Source organism: Suncus etruscus, chromosome 5 (genome assembly GCF_024139225.1).
Source record: "Suncus etruscus isolate mSunEtr1 chromosome 5, mSunEtr1.pri.cur, whole genome shotgun sequence".
Lineage (NCBI taxonomy): Eukaryota > Metazoa > Chordata > Mammalia > Eulipotyphla > Soricidae > Suncus > Suncus etruscus.
Genome location: NC_064852.1, coordinates 7,474,999 through 7,499,483, shown reverse-complemented (window position 1 = coordinate 7,499,483; position 24,485 = coordinate 7,474,999). Strand labels below are relative to the sequence as shown.

Genomic DNA, 24,485 nt, shown 5'->3' with positions numbered 1-24,485 from the left:
GGCCACCCATGAGCTCAGTTTTTCAAATCTCTTAATAGGAACCGTATGGCTGGGACAGCTGGGTGTCAGCACGCCATCTCTGAGCAGCTGTTTGCAGGAACCTGTGGTTTCCATGGGAACTGGGCTATGGAAGACATTGGCCTGAGAGATTTACTAGGCAGAGGTAAGAGACGCCCTTTTGTCCCTAGTTTTATAGGAGAATGTAAACTTTATTATTGGATCCAGGGAGGAATAGAGAACATTTGGGGGCCTTGGTGATTACAAGTCAAGAAAACAATAATGAGTTCATCCCATGATATCAGAGTTCTTCTAGGGAAAACTATCACCCTAGGCACCCCAGGAACTCATAGAAGAGGAAGACTTAGAAGTCAAATGTGGTTTCTGGAGTTTCTTCTCTGGTCACTAAGATTTCTAAGTCTTGTTCCTTCCTTGTTCCTGCCTTCCAAGTTGCAAGGGATTTTGGGGTCCAGACCTTTTATCTTATAAATAAGACTCAGCATGGGGGGAAGGGGCATAGTCTGTCTAGAATCAGACAGCAAGTGGATGGTGAAGTTTGGGCATGAATTCCAGGTTCTAAGATAGTGTTCTACTCTCTTCTGTATACTTCTATATTCTGTAAATTTGTAAATGCTGAGGTGCATGGTACATTCATCCCAAACGTTTCTCTGCTATGAACTGTATAGTGAATATGTTTGATTTATACGCTACTGCAAAACAGTATGAAGGCGTTAAAGAAACAAGGCATAGAGCTTCCATACGACCCAGAAATCCCACTTTGGGGTAGTCATCTCAAAATATAAAATATAAATTCAAAAGAGGTATGAATACCTATATTCATTATAGTGCTTGATATAATAGCTAATATATGGAAGCACTCAAATGTTCAATGATGATACATGGATAAAAATAGTGTAGTAGACCTATTGTTCATTGCAGACTCTGGAAACAACCCAAATAGCCAAGAACAGATGAGTAGATAAAGAAACTGTGTGACTTCACAATGGAATACTACACAGCTGTTAGGAAAAATGAAATCATACAATGTGCTTATACATAGATGGATATGGAGAATATTGTGCTGAGTGAAATGAATCAGAGAGAGATAGACATAGAATTATAACACTCATTTTGAAAAGGTTTTAAGAAGAGATAAGATAATATGGTAACCATACCCAAAGATAATAGAGGCAAAGGCAAGGAGGAGTACTCCCTTGTAGGCAGGCTGTCACAAAGAGTGGGTGGAGCGCAGTTAGGGTGGAGAAGGGACAACTATGATAGGGACACTTGGAAATTATAATTCAATACAAGAGTTGGATGCTGAAAAGAGGTAAAGTAATGTGCATTGTGCCCCTTCAGTTACAATACTAAAAAACACAGTGCCTAAAAGGAAAAGAGAGTGGGATGCAGAAGGAAAAGGAGAAGATGAAGGAGTAGAAGGTAAAGGAGGAGGAGCAGGTATAAAAGGAGGAGGAAGAGGAGAAGGAGGAGGAAGAACAGAAGGAGGAAAGGAGAAAGAGGAGGAGGAGAAGAAGAAGGAAGAAGAGAAAGAAGAAGAAAGAAGAGGAAGAAACAAAGAAGAAGAAAAGAAGAAAGAAGAGGAAGAAAGAAGAAAAGAAGAAAAAGAAAGAAGGAAAGAAAAGAAAGGAAGAAGAAAGAAAAGAAGAAGAAAAGAAAAGAAAAGAAAAGAAAAGAAAAGAAAAGAAAAGAAAAGAAAAGAAAAGAAAAGAAAAGAAAAGAGAGAAAAAAGTCTATCATAGAAGCAGATGGGGAAGAGCAAAGACAAAACTGGGGACACATTATGACAGAAAATATGCACTGGTGAAGGGTGTATTTTCGACCATTGTATGGCTGAAAATCAATTATGAACAACTTTTTAACTATATCTAGTGGTTGTTCAATATGAGATTAATCAATACATTGTAGTATATGTACAAAATGGAATATAGCTGTCAAATATGATGAAATATTAAAATTTATTTGGATGGGACTGGAGGGGACCATGTTAAGTGAAGTAAGTCAGGGAAAATAACACATATTTGATGATCTCACTTAATTATGGTACATAGCTAAATAAAATAATAAGTATGGAATAAAGACAACCCTTTTATCTTGGATTAAAAATCTGAGGTTGCCAAATAAAGTGTGGAAGTGTTTGGGGGAAAATAAAGAGGTGGATTATAGGTGACATAGGGACAGTGGTTAAAGGTATTGTGTACTTTGATGGTGGTGAGATGTGGTAAGTATAGAACAAAACTTTAACTAGAACAAGAAGAATAGTTTAACCCTATTGTAAATAATGCTGTGATAAACACCAGTTATTTATATGTTTCAGAATTAATGTTTTGTATTGCTGGGGTACATGCCCAGGAGGGAATTTTCTATTCTTAATTTTTTGTATGATAATTATTCTGAAAAATACATGCAAATTGCATTCAGAAGCAGAGTATAAATAAACAATGCAAGGAATGAAATTTTATATAATAGAAAAATAATCCTGAGCTAGGATCAAGACTGTGATGTGAGGATACTAAGAATGAAGTTAGGAAGTAAGACTGGAACTTGGGATAATGGTGGAGGAATCTTGGCATTCTAGTGGGGACATGATGTAGCACAAGTGAAAGTATAAAATAATCATGTCAAATATATTTCTAAACTGTCATGACTAATACAAACATATTTTGATAGAAAATAAATTGGATATTGGCATTTGATCAGCTCTCTAGACTCACTAATCATGGAGTCTACTTATAACTGAGAATCAGCAATCTTGGAAGATGAGATGGGACAGGTCCTTTCCCTGCTAAAGGCGTGCCAGTAACATCTACCACCCACCACTTCACCAATGGCCTACCTTCACCACTTCACCAATGAACTCGGCAAAAATGTCAAACCAATGAAAACTCTAGGTGCACCAGTATTTGGCTGACATCACCAGGAATTTATTGAAATAAGTCTAGGCACCATTCACCCCTCCCACTTTGTACTTCCACAGGCCTGGCAGCTAATAACATGCTCCACAAATTCCATAATATCACCCACAGAACTTGGAATTCCTGGACTGCATGACTGCCTGTGACCACGCGACAATTTCAAATTTTTCAATACTGTCATTCCAGTAGGACCACATCGGTTTAGATGTCAAAGTGAATTCAAAGCCACATAAGTTCAGAAACAAAATAAAAGAAAGATCAACTTGCAACGAATAGATTAACGAACCTTCTGATAGTGACTTTGACTTCATTATGAGATACAATACTTTCAGAAATTTCTTTTTCTTGTACTTTAAAAAATAATTTTATTATCCCTTACTTACAATCAATAGAAAATATATTATTTTGTGCCTGTCAAGAGCAAAAGCTTGGGAGTGGGTAGGAATTCGTGTACAACAATGAAGGAAATTTTACATTGGTGATGGGATTGGTGTCGAAACATGGAGTTGAATAAACAAACGTAGTATGTGCAACTATGTAAAGTATGCTTTAAAATACATTTATAATTTAAAAGTAAATTAAAGGGGCCCGGAGAGATAGCACAGCGGCGTTTGCCTTACAAGCAGCCGATCCAGGACCAAAGGTGGTTGGTTTGAATCCCGGTGTCCCATATGGTTCCCCATGCCTGCCAGGAGCTATTTCTGAGCAGACAGCCAGGAGTAACCCCTGAGCATCACCGGGTGTGACCCAAAAGAAAAAAAAAGTAAATTAAAGAGCTGATTTTCTGGTGATATGGCTAGGGTAGAATTATTATATTCATGAACATTAATATAATAGTATCATAAACTAAAACACCTGACCTTTTGGGAGAAAGAACAAACTTCCGTGAGCAGGCATTTCAGGTGGCAAACTCTCCAATCTTATGTTCTTCCTTTCCTCCCTGCTCTAGTGAGTCACTCAAATGTACTCTTTTTCTACCTTTTCTTCTCTTTCCACTGATTGTTTCTTAGCATGAGCATCCTACCTTTACTACCTGGAGGACTCCTCTTCAGCCTTTGGATTTAAGCATAAACTTTACTTTCATCACATAGGCTTCTTCCTTGAATTCCAGGCCTGAGTTAGCTATCTGCATCTACAACCCTTTGGCTCAACGCATGCTTCTGGGACTAGAGACATTGGCATTAACCAAAATCTGGTCAGAAAAGCAGAATCTTGGGCACATTCTAGAATATAGGGTCAATGAAAATTTGAACCAGGTACCTATGCAATTCTCAAACACATTAAAGTTGGAGAAGCTGTTCTATAAGACACTGCCCACTGTCCTCTTTTATACTATTTATAATATGTTTCATAGCAGGTTTATGAGGATTTGTGCTAATCTTACAAGATGCTGGTCCTGATAAAGGTAGGCTTCTATATTCTTCACTTGTGTTATTTACTTGTGTACTGGGCCTGGTTTATAGTATGCACGGTTAATTTAAAAAATAAAATTTTACAAAACATGTAGCTATGTGAACCCAGATTCTTAGAAGGTCCCTAGATTTATGAAACCTTAAAGTTTAAACCTTGGTAGCGTCATGGTATAGTGTACAAGTGGAATGTTAATAGGCACAAACATCCTGTTCTTCCATTTCTCCCTCATAAGACCTTTTGGAGAAATACATTTTGAGACTTCATATTCAGCACCCAGACATTCCTGTGCTTGAAAGGTGTAATAAAACACTATACTGTATTCATCACACAAAACTCAAACAAAAAAAGAAATCATTTGGTAAGTGTATGAACCAAGACCTCCTTTGAGTCCCTTAGCTTCTTCAAGAAAAAATAAATTCTTAGAAGGTAATTTTGAGCTAGCAAAGTCTTATGTTTGTGAAATTCAGCTATTTTCTATTGTGATCTGGTGATACTTGACAATTCTGAGTGCTAAAGGATACATGGGATGAGGGGAATTGAAGTAGTAAATAGCTGAAGAGGAAATCCCAGCAGGTGGGACTCGAGATCATCCATTCTAGCTCCTACCTGATCAACTTTGTAGTCATATAACTACACCAGATTCCTCTTACTGGATATCTTATTTTTCCAGAATTAATTATTTAGTACCTACTTACATGTTTCAATAGGATATAAGGATCACTAATTACACTAACACTTAACATACACTGAGATAGACAGCCCATAAGCAATATGCAATATTGGCTTATATTGATTGGTACTATGTAAAGAAAGAAAATAGCAGGGCATGCTAAGGTGAATGTTTTTGAAGGATCTTTTGGGAAAGTTCATTCTAACTACAACCAGAAGATCTACAGGGAAAAATGTCCATTTGTATTATTTTAATAGCTGAAGATACAGAAGGCAAGAGAAAGTCAGAGAGGTCCAGAACACAATGTTGAATAGAGAATTCATTGACTGTGTCAGTAAGGATTTGGGTACAGCTTCCTGGATTTCTGGTGACATGCCAGTGGGAAATACTACAGAAATCTCAGATCTCCTCTGAACACTAGAAAGACCAAAGGAAGAGTAAGCTGGGTGACATTAGTGGGGGGTTGTTAGAAAAGTGGCCAGTGACTGGTTGGCCAGAGGTTAGCAGGTTATCACAGTCCATTACTGAGTAGGCTGCCCTGCCTCTGTGTGCGGCCGAGCAGTCTATTGGAAAAATTTATGTCCTAGGGAGTCATAAAGGTTCCCAGAAAGTTGTAAAGACAAAGGCAGGAGTGGTACTCTGGATTAGCTTCCACCCAAACTCCCCAAGTATTGTGGGAAAGCCCAATAAAGCAGGATGCCCTTCTGTGTCTATAGTTAAGATGGTAGCCACGATGACTCAGAAAGCAGCTTTCATCTGACTCTGTGTTTCTGTCTTCTCTCTTTGAGCTTTTATCTGCAGAAACTTCCTTTCATGGGAAAGGGAGATAGTTGTGATCCAGGATTCAATATAATAGATAAGGCGTAAATTAGGAGTTATCTTTTTTATCCCTTGACCAAGCTCTCAACTAGTCCTGAAAGAGAGTCAAATTTTTATAACAAGGTTTCAAGAGCTGAGAGGGCTCCAGGCAGAAGCTCAGTGTAAAACTAACTTTTCTCGCAACACAGCAAATCCAGGCAGCTCATTTTACCCCAATAGAATTTCAAGTCCTTATTCCTCATAACAGGGACAACTTTGTCCAGCATACCCTACTTTATGCCCTTTATGTTAAAGAGTAATGTTAAAGATATTTATAATATGAAGAGCTGTTTACATGTCCACAGCAAGGCATGCAATTCCTCAGTGCCACTAGTAATCTTCTACTGTAGACGTACCTCACAGTCTCCTCTAGATTAAGATCACAACCTTCTCTAGGAACTCACTGCTTCCTTCTTGTCTTGATCCCTCTAGTTCATAATTCCAGCTATAGTCTTCCTTGAAGATCTGATAATATCACTCTTCTGAGAAAACTATTAAAAAGCTTCCTATTACCCTAGGGAGATAATTTAAAACTCTTTAACCTACTTAAAGGGCAGATAGGACTGGCCCCTGCTGACCTCTCTCTTCTTATCCTTCTTATCTTTACCATTCCTGATTTCACACACTTTGCTCCAACTACATGGAAATTCTTTCCATTTCTGTACACTATAACTACCAAAGCATAGAAGAAGGCAGGGGGGAAAAGAGATTTTTAAGTGAGACTTAAAAGAGGATCACAGACCCCCAGATTAAATGATGAGTCATACTGGAGCAAAATCAGATTTTCTATTTTCTTCCTCCCTCCAGATTATTTAAAAGCAAAGATTTTGTTTGTTTGTTTCTTTAGGGACATTGTCCTTATTGCTTTGATGATACTAAGAAGGCTTAATGTTTTAACGGTCCTACTATTGACCTCTATTTGTTTGTTTTCTGCTGCGGCATGAACACTTAGGTTTAGCAGTCTATTCAGAGAAGGTTGCAGTTTTCCCTTTACAAAATGTTCCACTGTTTGCTTTTCAAATATATTATTAAGAAGTGGTTCTAAGAAAGATAAATAAAGTTCACATTGTGGTAGTAGAGAAAAACATAAAGGAAGTGGACAGAGGATCAATAAGAAGGGGGTACTTTAACTCTGAAGTCGTGTTCTACTTATTGGGGAGTTCCCAGGCAAGTCCTTCAGTTCCAAACCCGCCAAAATGCTTTATTAATTCTTTGATCCCTACTCACATTTTAGCTCTTACTCTGCTTAGTCTGCTCTTGGGAATGCTTCATATATCTTCTCTAGACCATGTGCATGTACTTCAACTTTGCAAAGAATCCTAAATGCATGCTCTGATATGTTTTGGTATTCCTGTCCATTGCAAATGCTCAATCACATGCAATAGTTTGCATGTATAAGAAAAAACTGTGTCTACTAATGGTCAGCAAGAAGCATATGAGGAAGCCTACTGTGTTTTGAAGAATGGGTATTGTTTTTGGGAAAATACCTGAGATGACTTGACATTTCATCTGCTACTTTTAGAAGTTTAAAATATCATGGAAGTATCTTAATTATGCTTAAATTTTTCATGGCACCAGCACTAGGGTATGTGTTTGCAATGAATGACACATCCATGTGTTCAAGACTGTAGTCAGACCTTCCTTGTGATACAAAACTGGGTGCAAAACAACAGATTTTACTCCATAAAAATTTAAGACTTCTTCTGAAAAAGGGGAAGAGCTCTAAAAGAAAGGAACTTGCCCTGCCACTCTGCCCTCCTGCAATGCTGGCTCAAAAAACATTCTGTCAAGAACCCTACGTTTTCCATCTCTACAATTCAAGGTGGAAGGGGGCATAGAAAATGACTGAGTAAATGTGTATTAATATCTCTCTCCTGTCTACTTTTCCAGGATATTATGAAGCTAAAATTAAAAATTCATTCTTTGCCTTGTGCCTCTCTGTATTATTTCTCTGAAAAAGTTTATGTGGGTACATTGAGGTAAATGACAAAAAGAAGAATAAACCATCTCCAACCCTACACCCCCTGACATCACATCCATATGCCCATACCTGGGTCCTAGCTCATCCTCACTCCTCCAGACAAAATCTCCGAACTTCTCATAATGTGAGTTGTAATGGTGCTGGACACGGAATAGCATCGAAGCCGAGACCTCCATCAATGTATTGTAGGCAGTCTGCTGTTCCTTTCCACTCGTGTACCCATTGTACAGATTGTAGATCTTGTCAGCAATCTCTGAGAAAGAAGGAGTGAGGTGTACATCATGAGAAGCAAAGATAATCAGAAATGGAGCATGCTTTGCAGCAAGGAAGGTCATACTGTAGTAGGATCTTGCTTGATCATTGAATTTAGAATGATGAAAGACAACTCTTCATTCTATTCAAAATCTGATGTTACTTTTCTGAGCTCCATTTTCTTATTTATCAACTAAAGATATTATGTCTATCCTGCAGGCACTTTTGGAGGAATAATTTAAAAAGTGGATGTTAATGCATTCAACAGAGGGCATGACACGGTGCGGGTTAATAATTGAAACTAATTTTTTTTCATATAATTATGAGTGCCCATGATTGAACCGAAAATTGCAAGCAAGTGAAGAGGTTCAAGAAATTGGCTTCAGGCTCATCTCAACAGTCTCTTTGTCTTTTCACTCTGCAATGTCTCCAGTCTTCACTTTACTGATCATATCTGATAGTTTTCCATGAAAATTCTTTCGGAGGAAATTCAGACTTCTTGCAATTCATAGTCATTTCTTCTTTTGGGGCATTCTTACTAATTTATGGGTGGAATTGATTTCACCGCAGGCTGCTTGATTGAGTAAATAGAACATTCATTTATCTGTGAAGGCATGGGTCAAAAGCTATGTATGTTCCCAAGTACTACCAACACAAAAGTTGAATCTAGATGCATCTGAGGCATTTGGGAGTCAGTATGGGAAGAATATTTACTTTGAATTATTTCCTGCTTTAATTTTTATTTTCCTTATTTTGTTTCTGGGTCATGCCCAAATGTTTTTTTATCTGCTTAGGGCTACTCCTGGATTTGTAATCAGAGAAAACTTCTAGAGGTATTGGGAAACTGTATTTGGTACTGTGAATTGAACCCCGATCAGCCACTTATAAGGCTGTACTTTCAGGCCCGGAGAGATAGCATAGCGGCGTTTGCCTTGCAAGCAGCTGATCCAGGACCAAAGGCAGTTGGTTCGAATCCCGGTGTCCCATATGGTCCTCCGTGCCTGCCAGGAGCTATTTCTGAGCAGACAGCCAGGAGTAACCCCTGAGCAATGCCGGGTGTGGCCCAAAAACCAAAAAAAAAAAAAAAAAAAAAAAAGAAAAGAAAAAAGAAAAAGGCTGTACTTTCATTTACCTGCTGCACTTTCTTCTAGTCTTCACATACTTATTTTTTAACTATGAGCATCTGCTTTGTTTTAAGTAATCAAGAACAATATCCTTAAATTCCCAAGACTCTGGCATTCAATCGTTTCAATAGTTCAATATTGCCCTGTGTGTGGTAGAAAACAGAATATGTGTTCTGTAGCTAATTAAAAATATATTGTAGAAAAAAGTTCTTCTCTCCCCATCTGAGATAAACTCCTAAAAGATGGAGATGATGGTTTTTTCTTTGATGCTATAGCAGGACATTTAGATGACATTAATTTATCTCGAAGAGAACAACCAGGATGCCTGAGCACTTTTTGCCAGATAACATTCACTGGCATAGTTTTCTAGGCTAGAAAAGTATGAAGCCTTGGTGGGCTGGTTGAGAAAGTGTGCTGTGATCAGTTAATAATGTCTGCCATGGAAGCAGCCAAGTGAAAGTATCTGGGGATGATAGGTATGCCAGCTCTAGTAGACTATAGTAGAAGAAATCTTCATACAAAATAAAAACTGAAAAGCTAGACAGCCTAGGACATTTTTCTTCACAAATCTCATACACACACTATCCCACAATTCTAAATGAAAACATAAACAGACTTTAAATGTAGAAGTATTCACATTACCAAAGATATGCTACTCCATTGCAGTTTTTATCAAGGCTTGGATGAATTGAGCCCAGGTTCTTATTCAGAGTGCTTTTATTTGTGTTTCTCTGTGCCAATATTGCATGGGTTGGAAAAGGGGTGGTGGTTAGTGACTATTAGGTACCAAGTCTCTAAAGATGAACTAGGGTAAATATCGATAACTGGAGAAAGAAGTCACCTACCTTCTGCCTTGTTGTCATCCACCAGTGGACAGGCTGTCCTCAAGGTCACCGTACTGAGCTCTGAGTGTCTCCCTCGTGTATCCACAGCATACAAAGTAAACCTGTGGCACAGAGAGAAAACAAAGTGCTACTGACTTCAGAGAAGACCCTCAAAGCTGCAAGAAGCAACACAAGGTCATAGCACAGGAAGACTGGTTCGACATCCAGGATACTTAGGCTGCAGGAGGAAACATTTGGGTAAAATAATGGTACTTATACGGCATGCATAAACACAATATATTGAGCACAACTACTTACTGATCCTCTTCATTTAACCTCTTAATTAACAAACAAGATGATAAGGGAGGAACCTCTGTCAGACATATGTATTTCACCAATAAGGAAGCTGAAGAGGAGAAACTATGGATTTCCAAAGTTTGCTCGTAATTATCACAAAGAAAAGTCTGACTCCGGGACTTGAGAAGAGAACCCAAAGCTATCTCATATGTTCAGATAGACCCATTTATATTTTCACTAATCATTTAGAAAATACTTCCTAAGCATTAACTATGTGCCATAAATTATTTTAGACTTTAAAGTTAAAGCAGGGAAAAAGAACAAAGGTAAGTGCTTTCTTAAAATCACACAAAAGAAAAAAATTAAATCATGGTCGGTGTGATATAGAACATAATAAGATGATATATAAACTACCAAAAATGTAGCAAAGCTGTGAGTGCTTTAGACAGATTTGTCAAAAACATCTTTGTTGAAGAGATGGCTTGATCTGAAACATGAAAAATGAAAAGGAATAAGATGATAGGAAAAAGACCTAAGAGATGTATATTCCAGAGATATAGGGCAGTAGTTACATAGGAGTTGAAGAGAGAATGACCTTGATTATTGCAGAAACTGCTAGGGAACCCAAGATGTGGTTGCATTAAAGTGAGAGAAAGTAGAATGCTCCCACTATGGTAGGGAGTCTGGGAGGTATTTTTGGAACAAGGCATTGTCTCACATTTTCAGTAGATTTCTCAATCTCTAGACTTCACTGGATGTGAGTGGGGGACAAAATGATAGATGGAAGGGCATTCGAAGGGCAGTGTTCGCATATTGCAGAGCTGGTGACTTCAGGTTCAATTCAGGCACATAATTCTTTCTAGAATAGTCATAACCTGTGGCCTAGTTGGGAGAAGCTCTCTGATTACTTATATATGCAAATTCTGCAACTAGATATGACTTTCGGGAGAGGTTGACCTTGAAACCATAAGTAGAAGATTTGAGGGATTAGTCTTCATCATGCTACCCTCTTTCACCTGTCTTCAAGGACACAGGTAATAGTATGAAGTGAGAACCTTAATCTTTGTGTCAAGAAGATATTGTAGACTCAGAGGCCCTATTTCCTTTCCTCACCATCCCCAATAAGTCCACTTATCTTATGTTAAAAAGCAGCACTTACAATGCTATATTACCAAGTTGCAGAATGACAAGCTCTAACTGAGTAAACATAGTGAAAGCTTAATAAATATGAGTTCATTGTATTAATTAATTACTATGTGTTAAGAATTTAATATGCATCCAGCTCTAGGCTAAACAATGTTACCTATGTTATAGAAATACTACTCCTAAGCAATCCTAAAATATAATTATGATTGCACTGTTTTATACATGAGTCTCAGAGAAGGGAAATAGCATGCCCCAAACCGCATAGTAGTCATTTAGATGCCAATTTAAGTCTAGGTTTTTCTGACTCCAAAGCCCATAAATTTAACCACTGTCAGTTACCATCTTTGGGCCAAAGGTCTGTGGATAGCTCTTCTATACAAATATAATTCTAGAAGGTCTACTTGTCTCATTATGTTGAGACAGTGCCATTTTGTAATTTTTTTAATCTTATGAAACCTGCTTAAGTAATCACTCTTATTTTATCCATTTTTTTTCAGAAGAGAAAACTGAATATACTCTATCTTCAACAGAAAGAAGATCAATTTATTCAAGGTCACAGAGTTAGAAAATGAAAAGTGCCAGGCTTTGTCTTACTCTAAAAATCATAATCTTCAGTGTTGGTAAGCACGGATGCTACTTCCCAGGCCTGAGGGATAGTATATAGGTAGAATGTTTAAGTTGCATGACCTGGCTTCTCATGTGGTCCCCCTGCGCTTGCTAGGAGTGATTTCTGAGCTCAGAACCAAAAGTAACCTCTGAATGCCACCAGGTGTGGCCCCAAAACAAACAAATAAAAAGAAAAGGAGTGTATATCCTTCTTGCAAAAGAGTTCACAGACAAGAAACCCAGCAGACTGCTGGCAGTTATGACAGGTGTGGTTATCACCTAATGAGTATTTTTTGTGTTTTGTTTTTTACAATCCAATATGATTATTTGACTTTCGCCAATAGAGATGTATTGATGCCAAAGAGGTCAAGGAGTCGCCATGTTAATTACTACACATTATGTAAGTAGCAACAGGGGATAGAATTTAGGTCTGTCTGAACTCAAGTATTAAGTTCTTAATCATATTGCATTGGTTAAAATAGGGCATAAGAGAAATGGGATACCTGTCTTGAATACAGATAGGGGGTAGGGAAGGAGGGAGATGCGAGGCATTGGTGGTAGGAATGTTGCACTGGTGAAGGGGGAGTGTTCTTTTTTAATAACTGAAACCCAGCTACAAAATGTTTGTGATTATGATGTCTAAATAAATATATTAATTAGAAAATAGGGTGTATTTTGACTCTGTCTTGAGAAAGAAGCTAATCCGTTATCTTTCTTGGGCTTCTTACTTTGACTTAGGATGTGAGAACAGTAGTTCTGTAGCACAGGTTTTATCTCTTTCCTGACTATCTAAGGGCTTTGGGCAAAGACCACTTCTAGTATTTACTACATTTCAGTCCAGGGGAGCAATGAGTAATAGAAGAATGTGTCTACTTTTAGAGATGCCCAGATCAGAAATAACCTTCTGACTCTATTCCCTTGTTCTGTGACTTTGGTCAAGTTATTTCACTTTTCTGTGCTTATCAGTAGCACTGGTTCAACTTTGTGGTAGAGAGAGAGTTTGGTGTCGGCTTCGTAAGTCAATGTTGATGTCAATGACAAGGTCAGTGACAGAGATAGGTCACTAAGTAAGTTTTGAGTAGGAAGCCATGAAGAAATATCATGGAAGAATAACCATGGGAGAAATATCATTAAGAAATATATGGGTGCAAAGGATTCACAAACAATAACGTTGAGGGGAAGAAAAATATTGGGTGTTCTCTGTGAGTTCTTACAATCTATACAACATCCCATTTAGAAAGTGACAGAGACAGGATCAAAGCCTTAGGCTGAAACTCTCAGAAGGTATAAAAGCATCAGAAGAGTTGTGGCTATATACCTGGCATGTAACAGAGACATCAGGCACAGGGCAAACATTTGAGCAGTGGAAAGAATAGGGCTTTCTAAAATTGATTTTATTGTTTTTTGTTTTTGTATTAACAAAATGGGTTAATATTTAAACATACCTGGTCTCGTATCCCCTTGAACTACCTGGAGGGATCTGAAAAGTGGCTTAATAAGGAAAAAATTTTATTAAGGATATAGATAGAATTTTTGTATGTGCAAAAATCTTTTCTATCTTGAAGAGAAGGCAAGAGAAATATGAGGTCGTTGAAATTCACTCATGAATAGCTAACCAGGAGCCTCAAAACTGCAGAGTTGTTATGTGTCTTTGGCATATTGTTACTGAGCACTATCTTGCTGTGTTTCTTTTTTTTTATGAATGCCCTCCACCAAGGGTGCAGGGCTACCATACCACATAGCTAAACTGTGTACATAATGGCATTCCCAGGAGAAAAGGTTTGGGACTTTTTTTTTGGGGGGGGGGTCATACCCGGAGGTGCTTAGGGTTACTTCTAGCTCTGCACTCAGAAATTGGTCCTGGCAGGCATGGGGGACCATATGGAATGCCGGGGTTTGAACCACCATGTATCCTGGATTGGCTGTTTGCAAGGCAAACACCCTTCCTCTGTGCTATGTCTCCTCCCCAAGGGACTTTTTAAAAAAAAATGTGAATTCTGTATAGTATCTTTGCATTTACCAACTGCTGCTTAAGTATCCTTTGGGAAATCATGCCCCTATTACTGTGTCTCATTCTCCACACTTGCACAATTGGATTAAAGGAGCCACAACTGGCAAACAGGGCATTGGGACTTCTGGAACAATCATCATAGCAGGCTTGGTTCTGTCAGGAACCCCTGATAGGTAGCTCCTGTGGATGTTGCTAGAGTAACTCATTGCATCTGAGGAATGCATCAGGATTAACAAAGTTTCAGGCCACTCTGCTAGTGGAGAGAGAAGCAAGGTAGAGAAAGAGATGTTAGTCTCACAATTAGGAACCAGAAGTAAGTAGGCCATATGCTCCCTTGTAATTGTAGCATGATTCCAAAGACACATCTGAAAGCTGTTAGGTGAGAAATAAATCAATAAATGGAGGGATTCATTGGGAGGGAAAAAGAATGGTGGTGGGGATAATGATAGGAAGAGGGGAAGGAATAAGAGTGGAGGTGGTAGTAGGGGTAAGAAGAGACAGATAGACACATGGGCATATCCAGTGAGCAGAATGAAAGGGGGAAATGGAAGCCTTGAAAGAAGGCCCAGTCAACCTTTGTTGCTCCTCAGGGACTCAAAGAAGGGGACATTGATCATATGCTCATTTTCTCACCTTGGTGCCCACTGAGGCAGGCTGAAATCCACTGACAACAAGCACTATAAATCCTGAATTATCATCAAAAGCCACATCTACATCTGATAGGTGCAGATATGGCCCAGAAGGGAAAGAGACATACAGAAGAATTTATTTCCCCAAGGTCAAGGGGAAGACTGGATTTAACTTTCAGTGTTTTTACAGCAATATGCCCTGGTTCTTGCATGACTTGCTGACTTGGAATCCATTGCACACCTGTGTCTTTGAGTGCTCAAAAAAGCAGTTCCAAAGATGAGGTGAGATGGTCCTCTTACCAACCTGGAGTTGGAGTTTCAGGCTCAAATCTGTGACCTCACTATCTCCCCTGACTCTAACCTTATTTTAGGGAGGAAAAACAAGGTGGCTGACATTTTTTTTTGCACCAATACCTTTCTGTATGGGACAGAAGAGTTGACGTCTTCAAGCAACACTGTTTTAGTGTACCAGAGTTACAATATGTGGGCAAGTGAATTGGGGTTAACAACTTAACTGTAAAGTTTCCTAGCAATCCTCCTCAGGAAGAATTCCAAATTCCCTGTCACAAGTGCCCCAGTATGGCTCCTTCATACTCATTTATTTTGAAAATTCTCTGTCATCGGTCCTTGAATAAATCCTGGCTCCACACCCAGCATTGTTTGCTGATCTTTATTTCATTGTAGAGAAACCAACAGTCAATGCTTCCAAAATGTGAGTATTACCTATTTTTGCCTTAGCAAATGCTGTCCCTCTAAGTGTTGATGACCCTTCACAGAACACTTCTCCCCCTGTCCTAGGTGCAACAATCAAAATTCACCTCCCAGGAAGGATGCTCTGATCCTATTTAAGAGATGTTGAGTTCTGCTTTCTCCCAGCTCAGTGCTCACTGCCTAACACTGACAGGCTGCAGGGCCAGTCAGAGACTCATAGCCTTCTTTCTTGCCCACTTGAGCATGTGAGGGTCATCAGGATTGCAATATAGCTCAGCCTGTCTTTGTCCATCTGCATGCAGATGCTCAGACAACTACATGATGCGAAGCTCAACGAAGACTCTCAGGAATAATTGACAGATTGAAGAAAAAAATTTTTATCAAAGGGCCAGAATGATAGAGCACTGGTATGGCATTTGCCTTGCATGTGGCTGACCCAGGCTGGACCTCAGTTTGATTCCCAGCATCCCATATGGTTCCCCCAAGTCAGGAGCGATTTCTGAGTGCATAGCCAGGAGTACCCCTGAGCGTCACCAGGTGTGGCCCAAAAAACAACAAGAAAAACTGAATCAAGTGGACATAGTTGGCTCTTTACTTGGAATTCAGTGTCCTCAACTTTTAGAATAAATAAAGTATAAATATGTAAAGTGCTTGGAAGTTTCCTAGAAGAGATGAATTCACAGAGTGGCTATTCATAGAGAACATGAATTTGGAATCAGGCAATGCAGTTTGTTTTTATTTTTTAGGCATTGGGTTGATATCCATCAGTGCTCAGGGGCTACTCCTAGTTAAGTGCTTGGGAGGAAGAAGGAATTCACTCCTGGTGGTGCTACCAGGGGATCATAGGTGGTCAAGGATTGAACCCAGTTCTCCTACATACAAAATATGTGTTTCAACCAACTGAGCTTTCTCTCTAGCCCCCAAGAAGTTTGAGTTGTAATGTCTGTTTCCTTACAGAGACTTGGTCTTGACCTGCAAACTATAAACCAGGGTATTAAATCACACCATATAAAGGCATTATCAGCAGGAGATGATAAGATGTGTTCACCATAGACCTTTCCTAGCAATGGGAGACACCTTTGTTAGCATTACTGGCATTAATAGCTGTATTATCCACACCACTGCCCAAGACTCTGACTTCCCCCACCCCCTCCCAGATAAACTATACCAGAGGAGAAGGGAGGAGGGTGGGTGGGTGGAAAGGAAACTGTTGTTGGTCTCATCTGAGACCCCTAGAGCCCCTCGCAGCAGGGGTGAGAGAATGAAACCGAGAAGTTAATTGGCAGTGAGAGCTTCTCACGGATCTGACAGGGAGCAAGAACAGGGACACAGTTCCAGAGGCCCTCAGGAACAGGTCCCTGAGAGCACGCGAGAATGCGTTTGAAGTCTCCAGGCCAACGCCGGCTCTTCTCTGACCGCCCGCCACATGATTTAGGCTTTCTGGGGAGGCAAAAGTCTCTGGCTGATTTGAAGGGAAACAGATGTTTCCAGGCCAGAGGCCCTGGGCTTATAAAATTCTCCTTCCCCCACACAGCTTTGGCAAACAACTTCCCATTAATTCACCTCCTCCTCCCTCCTGCCACTACCATCACTCCCCTCCCTACCCTTCCCAGCGCAGTGTGATTTGTTGGGGATAGGGGTGAGGAGAGATGAAGGGTGTGGGGTGAGAAAAATCACTGAGTCTCAGCTCCAGCTCTGGGTCTGATTAGCTGGCTGACCAGGGACATCTCCTTAACCACCCTGTCCTAAATCTCCTGACAATACAAACAGAATGTACCAAGATTAAGTAAAGGACAGGTGATATTTGACAGGCTAGGGTCAGAAGACATTTTCTTCTCAAAGAGTTAGTAGAATCTTCCAGTTCTTCTTCTTTGGGGTCTATGGCAACTCATATGGGTTTGCAAATCAGACTGGTATGGGTTGCATTATGGACTCTGCCAACTCCCAGACAATCAGCAACCTCAGGCACTGAGCCTTCCTATCCTCACCTGCAACTGGAGACGAAGGTTTCCCCTTATTTGATTGTGAGGAGAAAGTTGAAACGAGAAGCCCTGACCCTCACTACTGCTCCATCATATTTCAGATTTCTATGGAAGCAATTAAGTATGATGCCTCTGACTTTGGACTACTCACAATGCTTGGATGATTTAGATTGAAATTAGGTACAAGATGTTTGCAGTGGATTTTTCGGGGGAGACTGCTAAATATTTGGCAGTCCAGAGACTGGGGTTCTTGAGTTCTAGCCCTACTTTAGCAGTAGAAAAACCAAACTCATGTTTATAATCATTGTGAAGCAATTGCTATGAAGGAGATGGTGTTACAATTGGAATAGGTTTTGGGATCTGAGTCTCACAAGCAGATTGGATATTACAGACTCCTCTCTGCATGAGTTTGGGCATGGTCTCTATTCTTCATAGTTTCCTATGTTTTGGAGCATTTCTTTCCTTCCCATGCATATCTCACTCATTCCAGACTTTCAACCCTGCTCTGGTCTTTTAGATGAGTTTTTGCCATTTTTATTAAAATAGCTTTTCATTAGGAGAAATTGTACATGTCAGGTGTCAATGACCAATAACTGATTCAATCCTGAAAGACCAAATTCTATCCTTAACCATATAGTTTGATCTAATTTACCCACCTAACTTCATTCACTTTCCTTTATGATTATGACTAATTAAAATAGATTATTGTATTGACTGTTTTGAAGAGATAGTGCAAAAATAAAGAATTCAAAGAAATGTTTGGTGCACGGTAAATGTTAAGCCCCTGTTCCTAATATTTGTACATTCGTGTTTGCATGTGATTCATCTCTTCTAGAACAACTTCAAAATAAGATCTCCTCTCTTATTTCTTTTGTACTGCTCTCATTGAGGAGAAAGGGGCCTATATTTTTTACTTAAACTATAGATGGGCTGTGGGACCAAAGCAGTGGTGCAGGGGTAGGACATTTGCTTTGCACATGACTGACTTAGGATGGATCCTAGGAGGATCACCGGGTGTGGCCCAAAAACCAAAAAATAAAAATTTTATATAGATATAGATGGGATTCTGAATTTCTTAATAGAGAATTTATAAGGAACTATTGTTATAGGGACAATATTTTTCCCCTGAAAAGCAAGACACTTCCATCTTGCTTGCTGGAATATTTACACTGGTCACTGAGTTTCAGCTACCATACAACAGCTGGAGCCACTCTGGTGTGGAAGCTATATCAAACGTTTCACTCATGGTTTGGATCTCCAATGAGGATGAGCAAGGAACCATTCAGAGGAACTCATTTCAAGTCATCACACCACCCCTAACCTCTAAAAGCTTAAAGCAGAGGGCTCCCACTTTATAAAGCAAAACCAACCCACCCTGCTGAGCCCTGTGCAAATGCTCCATAAAGTCTTAGGATAATTTGTTGTGTCCTTGGTACCAACTGTGACAACCTCCCACAAAGAGGGGTCAAAACACTCAAATTCATCATTCAAATATGGCCTGCTGCCTATATTCATCCATCATGTTTTACTGGAACATAGACATATTTCTTTTCTGAAGAATGTATATTTTGTAGACATTTTTTCTGTTGGTAATGATAGTCTGAGGTGATTGCAATAAAGACCCTAACATTGAAAAAAACCTAAGAAATTTACATTCTGGACCTCCAGAGAGGAGTTCTTTTTTTTTTTTTTAAATAATATCTTCATTTAAACACCTTGATTACAAACATGATTGTAGATGTGTTTCAGTTATAAAAAGAACACCCCCCTTTTCACCAGTGAAACATTCCCACCACCAATCCCCCTATCTTCCTTCTCCCCACACCCTGCCTCCAAAGAGAAGTTCACTGGCCCCTGACCTATAGATTTGGTAGTCCTTAGCATGAAATTGTTGACTTACACTACTTCATGTGATCCCATAATTAGAAAGATAAAACTATTCTAAAGATAAACTCTAAGAACTCAAGATAATACTCCTAAGTCATACAGTTCTTTTGACCTTAGGTCTAATGTAACAACTACCTGACAAAGATCTGAACATTGGTTTAGGTATAGATCACAGGTTTCCATACTTACTTGGTCAACTACCCCATAATTAAATATTTTTTTCAGTACACTGCCAGAAATATGTCTTCTGTAAGAAAACAAATAAAAGTGCATACTAAACGATAATATAGTGAATAATGTACTCACCTTACATGCAACTGAATCAGGTTCTATCTTTGATACCCCTGTATGATACCCTGAGCCCAGTAGGCCCTGAGTACAGAGGCAAGAGTTACCCTGAGCATTGTTGGGTGTGCCATTGTCCCAAAATAAAACAAATATAAAGTACCATCCGATTGTATCTGAGGTTCCTAACCTCTCCCTCCATTGTTTTAGCTCCCTCCAGGGTGGTGGCTTTGATACTGAAAGGGTATCATGCCATACCAGTACCCTAAAATTTGCCCTCGATGTTCTGGGTAGAAATGAGCATGTTGCTGTGCTCCAGATACCAGAATTCAGGAGTCCAGAGTATCTCTAGTGGGAAACATACTGCCAGGAAATATATCTCCTTTCTCCTTTATTCCAGGAGTTTCAGAATTAGACTTAGAAATAAACAATCTGGGCTTCTCTACTGCACTAACACTGGTCTTCTTATCTCCCATTATGGCTGACAGACCCAGTTTTTTGTGAACATGAATATTTAACCCCAGTGCCCTGCACAGAGAGATTGACCACTGTGGTTCTAAGGACTCGAGGTTTAGTTTTTACTTTCCAAACCATCCCATCTGAGGCATATTGGGACATCATACTTTGGACAAAGGTGAGGCAGTCTGTGTTTGGACTTCAAGCATGACCTCCCTCTGCCTGGCACTCCCTTTCATCCCTCCAGCTGCATGAGCTAACAGAGGAAGAATCTCTTGGAGGGCAGTGACAGTGGAGCCAACAGAAAGAGGTTTTGGGATGAAGAGAAGGCAAATCTGGAAATCAATCTTGGTCAAAGCTAAGGCAGAGGCAACAATAATCTGGAATCAATGTTCTCTCTGCCAACCCTCTGTCCTCAGAAATGTCATGGGGATGAATATGATCACCATAACTCAGAGAAAAATGCCTAGAAAACTGTCATTTAAAGTCAAACAAATAGAAAGTGACTTTGTCATGCAAGCCTGTTGAGTAATCTTCAATACCTTACTTAAGACTGATGATCAGATTAGCTCCTCTCAGGGTGTCTAAAGTTATCACACTTCTTCCATTTCTTCCATTTCTCTGTTGTGTTCCCTTTTCACACCCTCTTTTGTTTTCTCAATGGGTGGACTGTTTTACACAGGTAGTTAAACAGCATGAGTTCAGGTTGGAGGGTGTTGATATGTTAATAGGTTGTTGCAGGGTAAACAGACACAGATTCATTGTCTATTTCCAAGTCAAGGAATAATTTAAGCATGGACTGCCCTATTACTCCACTTCAATATGAGTTCCTGGGATTATTTAAGGAAAATTGTAGTCTTTTTCCTCATAGATAGATAGATAGATAGATAGATAGATAGATAGATAGATAGATAGATAGATAGAAGATAGATAAATAGATAGATAGAAGATAGATAGAGATGATAGATAGATAGATAGATAGATAGATAGATAGATAGATAGATAGATAGATAGATTATATTCTGGGAAGATGCTCAGAAATGGATAAACACTTGATTTTTTTTTTTTTTTTGGTTTTTCGGGCCACACCCATTTGATGCTCAGGGTTTACTCCTGGCTATGCGCTCAGAAATTGCCCCTGGCTTGGGGGGACCATATGGGAAACGGGGGGATCGAACCGCGGTCCTTCCTTGGCTAGCGCTTGCAAGGCAGACACCTTACCTCTAGCACCACCTCGCCGGCCCCAACACTTAAATTTTTTAATGACTCCACTTAAAGAAATGTTTTCCATAGAAAGGGATGACTTGGGGCTGGAGAGATAGCATGGAGGTAACTCATTTGCCTTGCATGCAAAAGGATGGTGGTTCAAATCCCGGCATCTCATATGGTCCCCCGAGCCTGCCAGGAGCGATTTCTGAGCACAGAACCAGGAGTAATGCCTGACCGATGCCGGGTGTGACCCAAAACCAAACCAAAACAAAACAAAAAAAGAAAAGAAAAAGAAAAAGATGACTTGAACTGAGAGACAGGGGACATTACTACTTGTAGGGTAAATCTTGATTGTAATTAGCTATGAAGCTTTGATCAGATATTTGACCTTCATGTGCCTGAAGTATCAATTGATCATCCCTTGGGGATGCAATAAGAGCCTAGTTGTCATTATATGTGAGTCTGACTTGGAGAACACATGCAAGTCTTGGACGCTGGTTTTACAATAGACATAGTGCTGGGTGCTTCCCACAGTTGTCTTCTATTCTCTTTTCAAGTGCCTAAGGGGGAATTCCGTATTATTACATTTATTTTACAAGGAGAAAAGTGAGCCATGGAAATTTGAACTTAATTTCTCAAAACGACACAGATAGCAACTCTGCCAGGATGCAACATGGGTTTCTCACAATAAGCCTAGTGTCATTTCCAAATCAAACTATTAGATATTCAATTAGTTCCAATTAGGTCCTGAGTCATGATTCAGAGGAGGTTAGAGTTTATTGGAAGGATGAACTCCATGTTCCCAACACTGGACAAGAAGGAGATCTTAACACAGGAAAATATATGGTCCATCAACCCCTTTCCACATTATTTTTCCCACTTCTGACCCTGCAGACACTCCCTCTTTCATTGTAGAGGCTCCATTTGGCCAAAGCCAAGTCCAGGGGAGAGGTGTCCAAGTGAAAGTCACCAACTTGGATTTACCCTTGGGAACTTAATGAGAGAACACTATAATCAGAATGGCTCTTATCTAGTTCAAGATGAACTCAGCCTCAGCCTCATCTATGAACAAGCAGCACTTTCCCACAGGACAGAGGCGGTTTTAGAGTTCTGAAGGTGGGGTTGCATCATGACTCCATCTAGAACCTGTTAGTCTCATCTTGGAAAGCTTTAATTTCACATCTATATTATATGGGGTCAAAAGTACCACATTAAAAAGGTTGAACAATCTTAGTCCTTCAAGATTGATGCAAGCATGAAAGAGAATTCTTAGTATAGTAGATGCTTTATTGCTAGTTTGGCTGATTTGTGCCACTCAATGAGAAGATATAGGAGCCATCTTTTTGGAATGGCCAACCTATGTACAAAAGAAAGATTCTAGAAGGTGCTCAAGGTAGCAAAATCATTATCATTTGTTTGTTTGTTTGGGGGGCCTATTCAGTGATATTCTAGGATTACTCCTGGCTCTGTGCTCAGGAATCACCCCTGATGGTGCTCAGGGGACCATACATGATGTTGGGGATTGGACTGGCACACTTGCATCCAAGACAAGTACTATACCTGCTGTGAAGTCTCTCTGGTCACAAGGTAGAAGGTTTGGTTAGAGAAATTGTCTACTGTGTGTAGGAAAGTGGCAACAGAAAGCTGAACCTCCATTTTCTCATCAGTGACACAGTGACCACAACTTCAATACCTGCTGTCAATAATATTATAAAAATCAGAGACAGGGCACAAGGGCAAATGCTAGCTAAGCTGGGTCCTAACCCTGGGCTGCCTAAGCATTGGCCTTGATCCATACTATGACCTTGAGTGACATTCTTCCTTATTGAATTTGCCTTTTCCCCCTATAATACAATAAGTTACCAGATGTCTGGTGAATTCTACCAAATATTGACAACAATACCAATCCTTCACATACCCTTCTAAGCAAAATAAATGAGGTAACACTGCCAACTTATTATACAAAGTCAGTAATAACCTGACATCAAGATTAACCAAAGACACCACAGGGAACAAAAAGTAGAATACAGCAACCCTGTAAATAGAGATGCAAGGAAATGTGAACCAATTATAACCACATTTAATTTTTTTTTTGTTTTGGGGCCACACCAACTGCTACTCAGGGATTGCTCCTTGTTCTGCATTCAGAAATTACTCCTAGCAGGCTCGGGGGGGGGGGGGGGGAGGGTCCTATGGGATGCCAGGGATCAAATCCTGGATTGGCCATGTGAAAGGCAAAAGACCTACCTGCTGTGCTGTTCTATTGGACCCAAACCACATATTTTAAAGATAGATTATACACCATAACCCATTGGGAATTATACCATGAAAGCTAGATTAATGAAAATATTAAAATCAATTAATGCAATCAACTGCATTATGAATAAAGGACAGAATAATAGAATAGGAGACCCAGAAAAAATTTCTCACAAACCAGTACCATTTCAGGATAAAAACAATACAATACAATATAACTTAAAGGAACTTCCAAAACCAGATAAATGGCATTTATAAAAAAAAAGCTCACAGCAGCATTATACTTAAGAATAAAAGGATGAAAATTTTTAACATTAGAAACAAGACAAGGCTAAATTAAATCATGTATTTAAGAAAAATCATGGTACACTGGCTGCACAGAAGAAAACTGGTAATACTGAGAAAAGAGTTAGGCCAAGTCTCTGCCGTGTCAAAGCTATACTGGCTGCACCCATTGGCCACAATTGCCAATTTACCAATGGCCCAATTTAACCACTTAATCACTTATCTGCAGAGACCAAACTAATCAAAACTCCATGCTAATAACTGGGTTGACATAACCAGGATGTATTTTGGGGTGAGTGCAGGTGCCCTCCCCTGCCTTCTTGTACTACCAGAAGGCCTGGAAGCCAAAACCACACCCCACAAAGTATTCATTACCAGGAATTGAAGTCAGGATTGAGTACATGAAAGACATATGTTCCAGTCCTTGGAGCCATCCCTCTGTATAATTGAGTCCATTTATACATATTTTCCCTCCAAAACAATTACCCTATTTCATACTGCAATCATTTATCACTTAGATAATAAGAAACATGTCTTATAGTCATATAAATTGCCCACTTTAATCCCATACCAATCTTTGTTTCATTTGCACACCTTTATATATCTCTTTCCAAAGCAGTTATAAAAATTATTTCACATTTTTACTTAAATATTTTGCTCTTTTTTAAGTCTC

General features: G+C 39.5%; 1 protein-coding gene across 3 annotated transcripts in view; it reads right to left on the bottom strand.

Annotated features, from left to right (window-relative positions):
• ASTN2 (astrotactin 2) overlaps nucleotides 1-24,485 on the bottom strand; it is a 1,116,661-nt gene that overhangs the window by 14,868 nt on the left and 1,077,308 nt on the right. For all 3 annotated transcript variants that reach the window (XM_049774120.1, XM_049774121.1, XM_049774122.1), the window contains 2 exons: nucleotides 10,074-10,174; nucleotides 7,922-8,105 (listed from right to left, as the gene is read on the bottom strand). In XM_049774120.1, the coding sequence (XP_049630077.1) occupies nucleotides 7,922-8,105; nucleotides 10,074-10,174 (285 nt within the window). The remainder of the gene's footprint in view (nucleotides 1-7,921; nucleotides 8,106-10,073; nucleotides 10,175-24,485) is intronic.